Source organism: Fringilla coelebs (assembly GCF_963513975.1).
Source record: "Fringilla coelebs genome assembly, chromosome: 3".
In the NCBI taxonomy this organism is placed as follows: domain Eukaryota; kingdom Metazoa; phylum Chordata; class Aves; order Passeriformes; family Fringillidae; genus Fringilla; species Fringilla coelebs.
In genome coordinates, this window is record NC_140030.1 from 109,115,778 (window position 1) to 109,129,145 (window position 13,368).

Here is a 13,368-nt window from a genome sequence, read left to right on the forward strand (position 1 = left end):
CTGTGTTGTGCCAAAAACTGCTACTGGATATGTGATTATTCCAAGCTTCCATGATTGTTCATTACCAGTTTGTGCAGAAATTTATGTTTTCTTTAGTATTTGTATCAGCTTGACCATGAAATTGACCATTCTGCTCCTCTTGATCTAAACCTAAGTGCCAAAGGAAGAACCTAGTAAAAAAGTTCTGCACCTGGTAAAAAACACCACTTTTCACTTCTCCCTATCACAGCCTCATCTGACTCGGCTCCTCTCTTAAGGAAACAGGGTTTTCCTTCTCCTAACAATGTTTTCATGCTTCTACAAACTCCCCAGTTTTACCACACACATACCCCTGTGACCCTGCCCAAATTCAGATAATTCTCAAGGCAGCAGCTTCCCACTGGTCTGTACAACAGCACCAGATACTGTGATTCCCTGCTCTGGTTTCTCAGGGATATCTCACTCCCTGCTGCCACTCTCATCTCATTAGCATTTCACCTGGCACAGTGCAAAGTCTGGGCACTGCTGGCACCATCTCTGTGCTTCACAGCCCTGCACTGCCAGGCGTGATTTCCAGAGCTCGCTGGCACAGCGCTGTCACATCTTCCGAAAAAATCCCTTCACCAGAATTTCTTCTCCTGGGAAGCTGAGAAGCTTTAGAGAAAAAGGAAAAACAATATTACCTCACTTTTTCTCTCCTATGTTTTGCTGCTTTGGAATGTGGTCCAGAGAGTGTTTACCAACAGGTGCATGTTCGATTGGTTCCGTGTGAATTGTTTTTACTCAATGGCCAACCACCATCAGCTGTGTCAGACCCTGAGGAGTCAGTCACAACTTTTTATTATTCATTCTTGTTAAGCCTTCTGTCTGCATCCTTCTCTTTCTCTAGTTTTATAGTTTTAGTATAGTATTCTTTAATATAATATAATATAAAATAATAAATCAGCCTTCTGAGAACACAGAGTCAGATTCCTCATCTCTCACCTTGCCCTGGGGACCTCACAGGCGCCAGCGCTTCCCCCCTGCCCCAAATAAAGAGAAAGGTAAATTTTCAGAGGCAGAAAAGGGAGATGGAGAGCATATTCCCCTTTCCAACATGTCCCTGAGGCAGCTCCTCTCCCCAACCAAACTCCTTCCTCTGCATCTCGCCCTCATCCCTGCTCCCTGCGAGGGATGCCAGGGAATCCTAAAGCACATCCAGCCCCCCTGCTCTCTCCCTTTCCCACATTCCACTAGCAAACCCTGCTCACAGAAGGCAGGAGTCACAGCAGCAAGGCTGTGCCACAGGTGGCTGCACATCTGGGTCATCCCTATCAAAACCATCCATCACCATTTCCCTTCTTCATGGTAGACAGCGAGGAAAAAAAAAAGAGCAGCAATGAATTAATCTCCAGCTGACTTTCCATCACTAACAGAGCTACTTTTTATACCATTCCAAGATCCTGTGGCTGCTTGAACCTGGCAATCATGACCTTACAAGGCTGGAAAAGCAGCACTTGAGAGCCTCACTGTTACCAGACAGACCCTTGTTTCTGGGAAGGATTGGGTAACGTGTTACAGAAAGAGCTAACTCTCTGGAGAAGGCATTTATCTTTTTAAAAGCAGTGAAAAAAACCCCAGTTTTTCACTTTTAAAAGCAGAGAAAAAACAAACTGTATTTCAAGCCCCTGTGACAGGGGTGAATACCTGGGGTTTGACTGGGGGGGTTTGGGATCAGGAGCTGAACAGCCACTGCTCCTTCCCCCACGTTTTTGAATTTCTCTCCTAATTTTGAGCCTACACAGTGGGAGGAAAGACGGTTTTGGGTCAGATGAAATGTTTTAGTGGAATAAAATATTTCATTTTGGTTTGCTCTCTTTTACACTTCTAGCTAAACAGAATTCTGCAGAATTAAATTTAGGCTGAAAATACCATAAAAATGTGCTGGGACAAGAAACATAGCATCTCTTCCACCAAAAAAAAAAAAAAAAAACAAAAAAAAAAAATGGGGGAAACCATGACTTTATTCCAGTTAAATTAAAAAGTGACACCCTTGTAGCTCTGCCTGACCATTTTCTGTCCGTGTCCAAGGTCAGGCTGGACAGGGCTTAGAGCCACATGGCATAGTGGAAAGGGCACTTAGAAAAAGCCACCCCTCCCAGAAGTAAAAGGAAAGGAAGAAAAGACCGTCACAAGCCCTGGCTCCCACTCTGGTATCTCTGATGATAGGGGAAACATCACAAAAGAGAGATTTTTTCATGCTTTTCTCCACAAAAGATGATGAAGAAACTGGATCTTGCATAAAAGTAAACAAGCATGAGGGATAAAAAGACTATTTCTTCTGTCCTTTTGCCTTACATCTCCTTTCCCCTTGTGTTTCCCTGCACCACCACCACATGAATCTGGAATTGGTATTTGTTTAATTGCTGTTATTTACTGCTTCCACAGAGCTGGAAAGGCACTTGGGGAACAGAGACAAGTCTCAGCCCCAGACAAGACACTGGCTCTGGTATCTAACCCCCCTGTTTGGTACCAAGTCTGGATTTGTTGCCTAAAAGCACTCCTAACTTGAGGTGACACTCGGGAAAATTCACTGACAGCCAGCCCTCACCAGGCAGTGCAGAGCTGCAGGGACAGAGTGAAAGGGATAAAATACATTGGGACAGGAGTGTGGAGGAGCTGGGAATTGTGAAACAAGCAGCTGGGGACAGAGGTGTGAACCCAGGCCCTGGAAATTCCCCTTTTCCTGCAGCTGCTCAGAAAAGCCCTGAGATGATTCTGGTCAGTGCTGGGAACATGCTGAAGGGCAGCCTGCAACTGATGCTGTGCCTTCCTCCCCAGGAAAATGAGCTCCTGGCACCAATGCAGCTTGGCTCCCAGGAATCAACAGCTGGAATTAACATGGGAGAGCAAGGTGCTCCAGAGGTTGCAGGGTGCCTGTGGTCCTGTTCCCTGATCCCAGCACAAGGATCTGGTGGCTCTGAGAGCAGGAGGGAGCGCCCACCCCACTGAGCATCCTGGTGGAAAGCCTGGCTCCACAGCCCTCTGTTACCACAAACAGTGCCCCCCACTGCACAGGGGTTCCTGCCCTCCTTCAGACCCACCTGTGTGTCCCCAAGCCAAGCTGAACATCACCTTAGTGACAGAGAGAGTTTTCCCTCAGGTAGCCACTCCATCAAATATTGAAAGAGCTATTACCTTTCGGGGATGCCAGTACACTGGCTGTGTCCATTATTTATAACATCATGTATTCATTATGCATTTTATCCCATGCTCCTATCTGCTGATCTCATAACAGGCCCTTATACACAATTTTAAGCAATTAATCCTACCTTAATTACAGACAAATATATATATAAGCCTCAGGACATCTCTTTCTTACATTTATTAGGAGTAAGCAAACATATCTAGAAATAAATCTGGTAGTCAGGGAAGAGAGGGACACAGCCAAGCAGCCTGGGAATCACAGAACTGGAGCCAGGCACACTGCAGTTAAAATTGCCAGCTTGGGCTAGCTGGAAAAGAGAAAAGGGAAAGGAAAGGGACAAGGAAAGGGACAAGGAAAGGGACAAGGAAAGGGACAAGGAAAGGGACAAGGAAAGGGACAAGGAAAAAGCCTCTCTGGATGCATCCAGGAAGCTCTTCATGAATCACCACAGATCAATACTGAGAACTATCAAAAACTATCCCTGGCTTCAGCAGATTTTGCACTGGTCCTTATCAGGTTGGCCCAGGAGCACAAAGCTGCTGAAGCCTTTCAAGGGAGATCTGTCTAAGGCTGAAGCTTGTAGAGGCTCCTTAGCAGACCCCTGAACTGCCCCTAAAAGCAGATAACATGGATGCAATCCCTGCCCAAACTGGCACCTACACTTTCACTTCTTCCACCTGGGAATGTTCCCTACCTGCTGGAAAAGACAGGCACAAGGGCAGCAGGTACCAGTCCCCAGCAGCACCCCTGCCCTCCTCTGAGAAACGAAGCCAGCCTGGAATGCTACCAAGTGTTTTAAGGAAATAAATAATACTATAGAGGGGGAAAAAAAACTTTTTGTTTTTAACCAGAGGTCCTGGAAGGAAAGGATAGCACTCCACATCATACCAGAATCAAGTGTTTGAGGCAGTCCTTTCTTTATAAGGCTTTAAGCCAGGCAGACCCTCCAAGAAGCTCTTTATTCTTTATTTACCCTGAAGTGAGACACTGCAGACCCAGGTTTAATTCACTGCTCTACTCTCAGCCCGTGAGGTGACCTTGGACAAGTTGTTCTGTCCAGATTCTCAGCTGGTGTCAGCTGGCACCGTGCCACCACAGCCAATTTAAACAATTTGAGATGCCAGCCCGAGCCCCGGGTCCTCAGCCTCCCTCTCCCGAGCAGCTCTGCCACCCCCACGGCCCAGGGGCACTCGAGTGGGGGCAAGAAGAGAGCTCATGCTTCCCTGGGACAGTACATGGTTTTCATAAAGGGAAACAAAAAGCCTGGTTTGGTTTTGGGGAAATCTTTTTTTTTAAATAGCCTTATGATCAAAGCTTTAAAAATATTGCTGTGCTCTGGTGAGGCCCCACCTGGAATTCAGCTCCGGGGCCACCGACACCAGAAGGATGGATGGACCTGTGGGAGCAAGTCCAGAGGAGGCCACAAAGATGCTTCTGCTATGGAGACAGGCACCCCTGCAACCTCCCTTTGGATCATTTCTTCATTCAAGAGGCTTTTGCATTACTCAGTTACTTTCTTGGACAACTCCTCCACCTCTGAACAAGCTTGATTTGCTGCCTCCTCTGATTTAGCGCAAGAACAAATCCAAAGAACACGAAACTCAATTTGTTTTACTCTGTCAACAGCCAGCAGCAAAGTTAACTAACTTGAGGGTGTTTTTAAGTGCTGCCTGCCTCTCTTGCCATGCCACTGCTGTCCCAGCTGGAGCACAGAGCCAGCAGCACCTTGCTGTGAGCACAGCTGATGGAACCTGCCGAACGAGCGAGCTGTGTACGGCTGGGACCAGCTCCCCCTGAAGTGAATTGCTGCACTGTCTCAGCACAGGCAACACTCATTTTTACAAGAGATTCTTACTGCCCCATCCTCTCAACAACATACAAATCAAATACAAACAACACACAAATCAAATGTAGAGGTGCACTGAGAATTGGAGGGTAGGTCTTGTCAGAGGAAAAAGGAATGTCCATGTAAGGCTCGTTTCTCCTCCTGCTTTATGTTACAGGATGTTCTGGCCATCTTAGGGAAAAAAAACCAGTTGAGTCTATCTCTGAATAAGGATGATTTTAATAGCAGACCCTTCAGTTGTTTGTAGCTCAGTTAGCATGTTTTTGGCTTGCATATCAAAAAGATTCTTTTCCTGGACTTCAGCAAGCTCTTTCCCAATCGAACCATTAAAATCTGTTTGCAGTTCTCACTGGAGAGGCGAATGCCTGCTGCTGCTGTGCACTGCAATCCCTCAGCCACCACGGGGACAGGCACACTTCCCAGGGCTAATCCACAGGGACAGGGCAGAACACTTGGGGACCAGAGCTCCACCTGAGTACCTGTCACTCCCGAGCCTGGAGAACCCCACAGATTCTCTCGTGCCTCAGTTTCCCTCTTTCACAGGCTGCAGACACGCCTGCTCACCCCATTTCCCCTGGCAGGATGGGGGGCTGAGGAATGGCCAGAGTGGGGCAGGGCTGGGGTAACCACCTGAACTGGACCCCAGCACTGACACACTGCAAGGCAAGCCCTGATCCCGACTGCCCGTGGACACAAACCCAGCCCAGTGAGGTCAGGCCAGGCTGTGCATCCCAGCACTTTACACGGCTGCTTGGCTAGTAAGCTCGGCACAGGAATATCCCAAAACAACCAAACCCATGCCTCCAAACCCCATCTGACACTCCTCTGTGCCCCAGAGGGTTTTTCCCCTGCTAAAAGAAGGTATTTCCCCTTGCCAACACACACTCACATCCTGAGCAGGAGCCGTGCCCTGGCCCTGCAGAGCTGAGCAGGAGGACAGTGTGGGGCACACAGCTGGAGGCACACCCTGCTCCCCTCTCCTCCAGGCTATTCCCAGGTCCCAGCTAGGACTCAGGGACCATCTGCTTCCCACAGGGAATGCTTATAGGCAGATGACATTCCATGTCAGCCAAAAGAGTCCATAAAAGGCAAATAAAGTCCCAGCAAGTACTGTCTCATACAGCTTTCTCCCTAGACACCACATCTGGACTCCTCTTCAGTGCCTCCCTTCCTCCAGAAGAACAAGGCCCAGGACCTTTCCCTGGAGTCCTTGGTACAATGCTACTAGTCCCAGGAATACAAAAAAAAAACCAACCCCACCCCACAAAAACAAAACATCAAACCTAAAAAAAAAAAAAAAAAAGAAAAAAACCCACAAACAAACAAACCAAAAAGAAAGCAAGAAAAACCCAGCTTAAACATCTCCAGTTCACCTCAAGCTTCAGTCTTTAATCTGTCCTGGAGTCCAGCCCTTTCTGCTGGATGCAACATCCTGTCCCACTCCCTTCCTTTCTTTTTCCTCCAACAATCAAACACACTGAGAAATCCTGTTATTTCCAGAGTCTTCTCAGACTGCTTCTAAGGCAAAGCTTATCATCTGGAGATTGTCCCCACTTTATTTTTAAATCTGAGCATGAAGCTGAAGTCCAGCCATGCAACAGTACAGACACAGGGACTGCACCTATTTCCTGTCTCACCAGGTACAGCTGGTCCTCTGATTCAGCTGCCTCCTAAATCAGTGATGGAGGCCTCAACATCCTCCCAAAAGTGATGGAGGCCTCAACATCTTCCCAAATTCCTGGGCACAGCAGGCTCATCCCATGGCCACCTCGCTGTCCCAGCTGCTCCACTGCTATGGGTCCCAAGCTGACAAAATTGGGGCTCAGTCTCACCTGAACATTCCTTTGCTGACTGCTGTGGAGACCTGGCCTTCTGCACGAGGCGATGCAAGGAAAGGAAACGTGAACCTTGCCATGGGACAAGACAGAGGGATCCAGCCCCGAGGGATCTCCAGCTCACCGCAAACTCCCCATCCAGTTGCCCTTGGCAGTAAGTAACAAGGACAGGCAGCCCAGGGCTGCAGGAGTCTGACAGTCCAGCAAGGATCCCACAGGGAGGAAAGACAGAACACCTGCATCCCTGTAGGGTCAGCCAAGAACTCATTCATGAGCTGCAAATTACACACATTTACCACCTTGTTTCCACAGGCTTTCCCTTTGATGCTGTGAGTAATGCCGCACAGCCACAAGGATTTACTCACCGTGCAGCCCTGCTCTCCTGAGAGCATGTCTGCAGGAAGGGATGATTACCATGGAAGGACCTGGAACACGCTGCCCACACCTGGGCATGCCTGACCACTCCTGCCCAGAAAGCCACAGCAGCGGAAGAAAATTAGGATGAGGTTACCAGCGGCTTTTGGCATCGGTCTGACTTGGCTCCTGCTGATAAAACCCAGAGCGGAACAAAGATTTTCAACATCCCCAGGGCTCTCCAAAGCCCCAAGCCTAAAGACTGCTCTAGAGAAGGGCAAGAAAGGCAAGGCTAGAAAAAGAGTAAAAGCTTTAAACTCTCTAAATTTCGTTTTAAAAATGTGCTGCTGTAGCTCAGCTGTGGGCTGTGAAAGGAGCTGGGAGAGAGAGCACAGCACAGCACAGCTCCCACCACCAAGCTGCTGCACTGAATCCTAAGGTGCACCCCTCAGACCCTGCACTCCTGTGAACCTCATGTGGTTTCCATTCCAAACCACAAAATTCTGACATTTTCAAGCTCAGGTTTCACGAAACCTGGCTGTTTGCTTCAGCTTTTATTATTAGGGAAGGATTTATGAAAACTAAATTTTCTATGCTTGTCAACAGGAAGTCCAGAAGGGGTAACTTAAACCACTCCAAAGGAACAGAAACCAGACAAAAGCCAATGATCTTCCTAACTACCAGAGAGTTGCCATCAATTTAAAGAACAGAGAGAAAACTGAGTGCAGTACCCTGGGACAGGCTTACACCTAGAAGCAGGTCAGGTCCAGGGTGAGGGGAGTTTTCCAAAGGCAGGGCTGGATGCTGATCTCCTAAATGACCCAGTCCCATACCAGCACAGATTTTTTCATGTCTGTATCCTCCCAAGAGGATGCAGGCACAAATACCTGCCACATGAATGTATGACAGGTTCAGCCAAGTCTTTTGAGCATCTCTGACCAAAAATGGACAGTGTGACCAGCCTGCCTATTCTAATTATGGACTTCTGAAGATTAGCAGCAGGAAGGAAGTACTAGGAAAGGGCTGGGACAGAACCAACCAAGTATGCCCCCTCCTCATGAGCTCTGCTGTTCTGACCACAGCCACCACCCAAGGGCTCTCTGTTAATGGCCCTCACCAAGTCATCTCACTGTTCTGAGTTGACAATAAACCTCCTTTATTTATCCTGGGCTAGTCTTCTGCTGGGTTAGCCTGATGGAAAGACTCAGCTAAGGGCCACTACCATACCAGAGGCCAGGCAGGAGGCAACAATGAGGGCAGGAGCAGCCAAAAGCCATGGACGGGGCAGGACTGAGCCCGCACATCTCCATCAGCACAGGCAGGTGTGCAGCACAAGCCAAAGGAACAACAGCTACTGAGTCCTTCTGCAACTCACCCTCTGCCAGCCTGGTGTTCTCTCTGCTGTTGAGCAGCTGGGGCAGCCAGCAGCCCTCTGCCCTCACACCCTGCTGCAGCCAGAGCTCCTGAGCATCCCGAGGATCCCGCATCGCCATCCTGAGCACCACGACCCTGCGCTTCCAGGGGCTGTGCCAGAGCCCACCTCAGCCCTGGCAAGCCAGCCAGCCTGGCATGCAGCCTGGCACTCCCACAGCACTTCAATGAAGTGGGCTGCACACAGACCCTGAGATATGGGAGGGCTGAAGGCAGGTCTCCAGCCACGGCCAGGTGTGCAAGCCCTGCTCTGCTGGCACCTGAAGCTGATGCTGCCAGCCAAGCACGGTTCTGGTCAGGTCCCCTCAGCCCTGCAAGCAGCACTGCACGTCCCATCCCTGCTGCTCTCCGAGTTGCTCGACACGAGGGCTCAGTCTCAGTCAGCTGTGGGTGCAGGACCTTGAACAAGTACCATATAAATGAACAAGTCATTTCCTGCAAGGCCAAACACGCTCCCTGCCAAAGAGGTCACATACCACGCTCTGGCCTGATGCCTCTCCCGAGTTTGTGAGGGTAAATTCCCATATCCAGGGGTCCAACGATTACAGCAATACATCTGGGCTAGGATTACTCAGGCTGAAGCTAGGATTACGCTCCGCTGAAGAAGTGAGGAAAACAACTGCTTTTGTGCGCTTTCATTGCATGACCTCTAAAGTTCGGTTTGGGTTTCTTGGTTCACACAAACCAAAACACTCCAGTCAGGGAGTTTTCACTTCAACTCTCAGCTAGAGGACCGGGATCTGTCCCACCAAGGTTCTTCTGCCTTATTTTGGCAGTAAGGAGATCTGAAAGGAAAAGCCCTTTGAGGCAGGGCCCGTGATGAAGCCGTCAGGAGCAAACAGCCTACGTGGCTCATTCCAGCCTTGCCACCTCCTCCAACCAGCACAGGGGTGGAAGGCGGATGTGCCTGGGATCTTTGCTCCCCATCTGACATCACACCACCCAGGATTGCTCAGAGGCTTTCTAAGAGTGTGTTTCCATGACATGGATGCTTTCAACACACCACAGCCCACAAGGACCGGGCAAATACCGGTCCTGTGAAAACAGCCCGAGCTTCGTTTTTAGGGTAAGTCTCAGAGCCAGTCAAAACTCATCTGGCAGGCCCTGCTCCACCATGCTGAACACTTCACTCCCATCAAGTTAAAACAAGACTTAAAAGAAACCTGAATCTTCCACACTTGAATCACGCAGGCAACTCCATGCGTTTGGATGTGCCCATCCCCATGAGTAAGGGCTGTAGAATCAGACCCAGCTTTTCCTCACCATCCTGCCAAAGACACAGACACAAAGAGAAGAGAAAAATCCCACTGACTGATGCCCCTGCTATTTCTGCTGTCCGTGACAGCAAACTGGTAAAAGGCCTGACTCAGAAGCCTCCCTTGAAAAACCTGAATCATTACAATTTAGAAGACAGTCTCAAATAATGAAGTCTCCACTCCTCCCTCTCTTTACAATAGAGAATTTGAGTCAGACTGACGGGGGGATAAAAAAGGGGGGAAAAAAATAAACCCAACCTCACATTTGTTCAACCCTTTCTGCATGGGTGGCAGTCAGGCAGCCAGAGGTTGGCAGCTGCATCTGGGGTCTGCAGGGCTGTGTTTGGTCTCAGTTACACCTCTCAGTTACCAGTGTGACCTCCTTAATGCCAGAGCAGAAGCACAGACTTACACTGCCAGCAAGCAAGAAAGGGGCACCCCAGCTGTACGATCACTGCCCAGACAAACAGTGTGAACTTGGATTTCTTCTTAGCACCATATCTATTTCCAAAAGCTTGACCCTTGTGGAATAGAGATCACTGGAATGAGCCTCACAGGACACTATAATGTTTTAACACTGTTATTACACATCATTTAGCATCAGGAGATCTCAAACTCACTTCACAAAACAGCCTTATTTTCACGACCCAGCCAGATGAGACATGGAGAGCTTTGATTAAGGCCCTCAGAAAAGCAGGGGGAGCTACCAGAGCAGAGTCCCAGAGCTCATGCCCTGTCCCCTAGAGCTGCCTGCTCCAGATGGAGCCACCAGACTGCTGTGGTTACCTGCCTCTTGCCTGCTTCCTGTGGAGATGTGCCAGCACACACACCTCACAAGGAGGCTCTGGCACCCACCACCCTCTGCACACACACACAGGTAGGTCTGCAGTGATCCCAAAAGCCTGGCTCCTCCAGATCCAGCACCCAAAACAAGCGTGCATCATGCAAAGAGGTGATGGAGCAGCAGTCACTGCAGCACCGTGCCCAACCTCACACTGCCATCGGTGCCTCTGGCATCAGGGATGTTGGGAGCTGCATATGCCACGTGCACTCCAAAGAGCACACAGTGAAAACCACCCCAGAGCCTCCTGCCAGAGCAGCAGAGAGAGAGATGCCAGTCAACACAAAAGCACCGCAGTCTAGTCAAAAGTTTACACTGTGGATCCTAAGTGCTGTTTTTATGTGGGAAAAATACTGAAACAACTACACAGAAATACACTTTTCCACCTCCTGAGCACAACACAAATGCTGGAGAGCATCAGGCTGTTTCCAAGGCTTCCCTGGGAGTCTGCTCACTTTGGGCCCATGCAGCACCAGCAGATGCAGTGGATGCTGTGGAAAATTTCTCCCTGTGACATGATTCTTCCCCCTGTCACTCCTGGCTCTGCGTGGCAAACGCCATTCCTCACCTCTGGGATTAACTTTGAGCAAACTCTGATCGCAAAGTGAGACAGGCTCCCAAAGTGAAGCAAAGCAGCTAGAGCCCTGACACAAGTCTGCTGCACCAGCTGGGGAACACTCTGGCAGCTCAGGCAGAGCACAAACACACCGGTGGCACCAGCCTTTACAGCAGCACATGGAGCTCCTTCTGCACAGGCAGGGACCCCAAAACATAGGATGGGAAAGAGCACCACACTGAAGAGAGAGGAGTGCACGCTTCATCTTCCCGCTGATGGGAAGGGGGAAGAGAGCACAGGTGTGGCCCCAGCACCACAGCCCTTCTCACCGGCAGCCTTTGAAGTTTAGGTAAAGGAAGGATGGATATTGGTGTCACACATCTGCATCTTCCATGCTGGCAGACCTGAATATACCTCAGTACATACATAAACTCCTGTTTACTTACAATGATGCTCATGTTTTTTCCTGGCCTTACTTCTTGGAAGCAATCACCACGTTTGTAAGAAAAAGTGTAAGTTTTAGAAGACATGGGGGAAAAAAAAAAAAAAGACAATTCGATTAAATTGAGGGCATAAGAGTTCCGAATCTTAAAACCACATCCCAACATCGTTATACTCCACAAGAAACACTGCGTTCAAGCCGTGTTTGTGCTCTTCTCTGAACATCAGAGCATTCCTCACACCATGCTGGACACCGTGAAACCCTTCAGACACGTCTGTTTATTCAAAAAGCAAATTCGAGTCACGGAGGCGTACGCTCTTCTTTTCTTAAAGGCAAATAAGCCTTGCCTAAATTCTGCTTACATTCGCGGCTCCGCAGAGCAACAACGCGCACCGCTCCCCACCGCCCAAGCGCAGCCCAAGCGCGGCGGCCAGGGCACCCCCTCGGCTCCGCAGGAGGGCTCCGGGCACCGGCTGCCCGCCGGGACCCCCGGGGCGGCCGGGCCCCGCTCCGCACGCCGAGCTCCGCCAAGTTTCGCGCCGCTCCCGCGGCCGCCTCCGGCGCGCAACGCCCCGGCTCGGGAGGGCCCCGCCGCGGACCCCGTGAGGGAGCCCCGGCCGGCGCGGCCCCCGCGGCGCCGCCCTCCGCTCCGCTCCGCAGCCGGGCTCGGCCGGCCCGGCCGCTGCCCCCCGCCGCGGCCCCGCACTCACCGCCGCGCCCGGCCGCGCAGCCGGCCAGCAGCAGGGCCAGCGAGCACAGCGCGCACAGCGCGCAGCGCTGCCCCCGCAGCAGCCGCCCCCGCCGCCGCCGCCGCCGCTCCGCCGCCGTGCCCGGGGCGCCCATCGCGGCCGCTCCGCTGCGCTCCGACCGCTCCCCGCGCCGCGCCGAGCCCCGCCGGGCGCCGCAGCGCCGCCTCCGCCCGCCCACCGCGGGCGGGACGGGGCGGGGGCCGCACGGCGGCGGCGGGGCCGGCGGGGCTCGGCCCCTGCTCGGGCAGCGCTCGGAGCGGGCCCGGCAGCGGCGCGGTCACCGCTGCCCGCTGCCTGCGGGTCCCTGGCGGCGAGGGGGCTGGCTGGCATCGCCTTCGGTCCGCGTCGCTCCATCGCACCCATCGCACCTCCCGCCACCGCTCGGGACCTCGCGGCATCATCGCCCGGGGTACGGCCTGTACCGCCGGTGCGGTGTTGGACACGGAAAAGCCCCAGCGCGCCGCTGACCCCTCACCTGTGGTCCCGGGGACAGCGGGAGGCAGCCCTCGCTGCCACCCCTACGCCTTTCAGACAGCCGGGAGGTTTCTCATTGCGGGTGGCTGGGGGTTTTTCCCCGTTTGTCACACTCTGCCCTGAACTTTTTGCCGGGTGAGCGGCCACCTGCCCTTCTTCCCGGTCATGTGTGAGCCCTCTTGCTTCCCATCACTCTGCTGGGTACCCTGGCACTCCGGCTCACACGCCACCTGCTCTGGCACAGGACAGCCCACACACAGCCACCCCAGCCCTCCTCTGCTGGGGCTGCCACGCTCGAGGAACCTGGGCCTGCCAGAACCTTTCTTCCCCCCTTTCTTGTAACATCGTAATTGCTGCTGGAACATTGGCACAATGGCCTAGAGGCTGTGCTGAAGCCGGAGCGTTGTGCACACACCAG

General features: G+C 51.8%; 1 protein-coding gene across 1 annotated transcript in view; it reads right to left on the reverse strand.

The window, feature by feature from the left end:
• Positions 1 to 12,570, reverse strand: part of SLC24A3 (solute carrier family 24 member 3) — a gene marked incomplete at both ends in the record, with an annotated part of 99,422 nt that extends 86,852 nt beyond the window's left edge. Inside the window, one exon of the mRNA XM_084202951.1 lies at positions 12,438 to 12,570. Coding sequence (XP_084059077.1) covers positions 12,438 to 12,570 — 133 coding nt within the window. The remainder of the gene's footprint in view (positions 1 to 12,437) is intronic.
• Between the last annotated feature and the right edge of the window lie 798 nt (positions 12,571 to 13,368).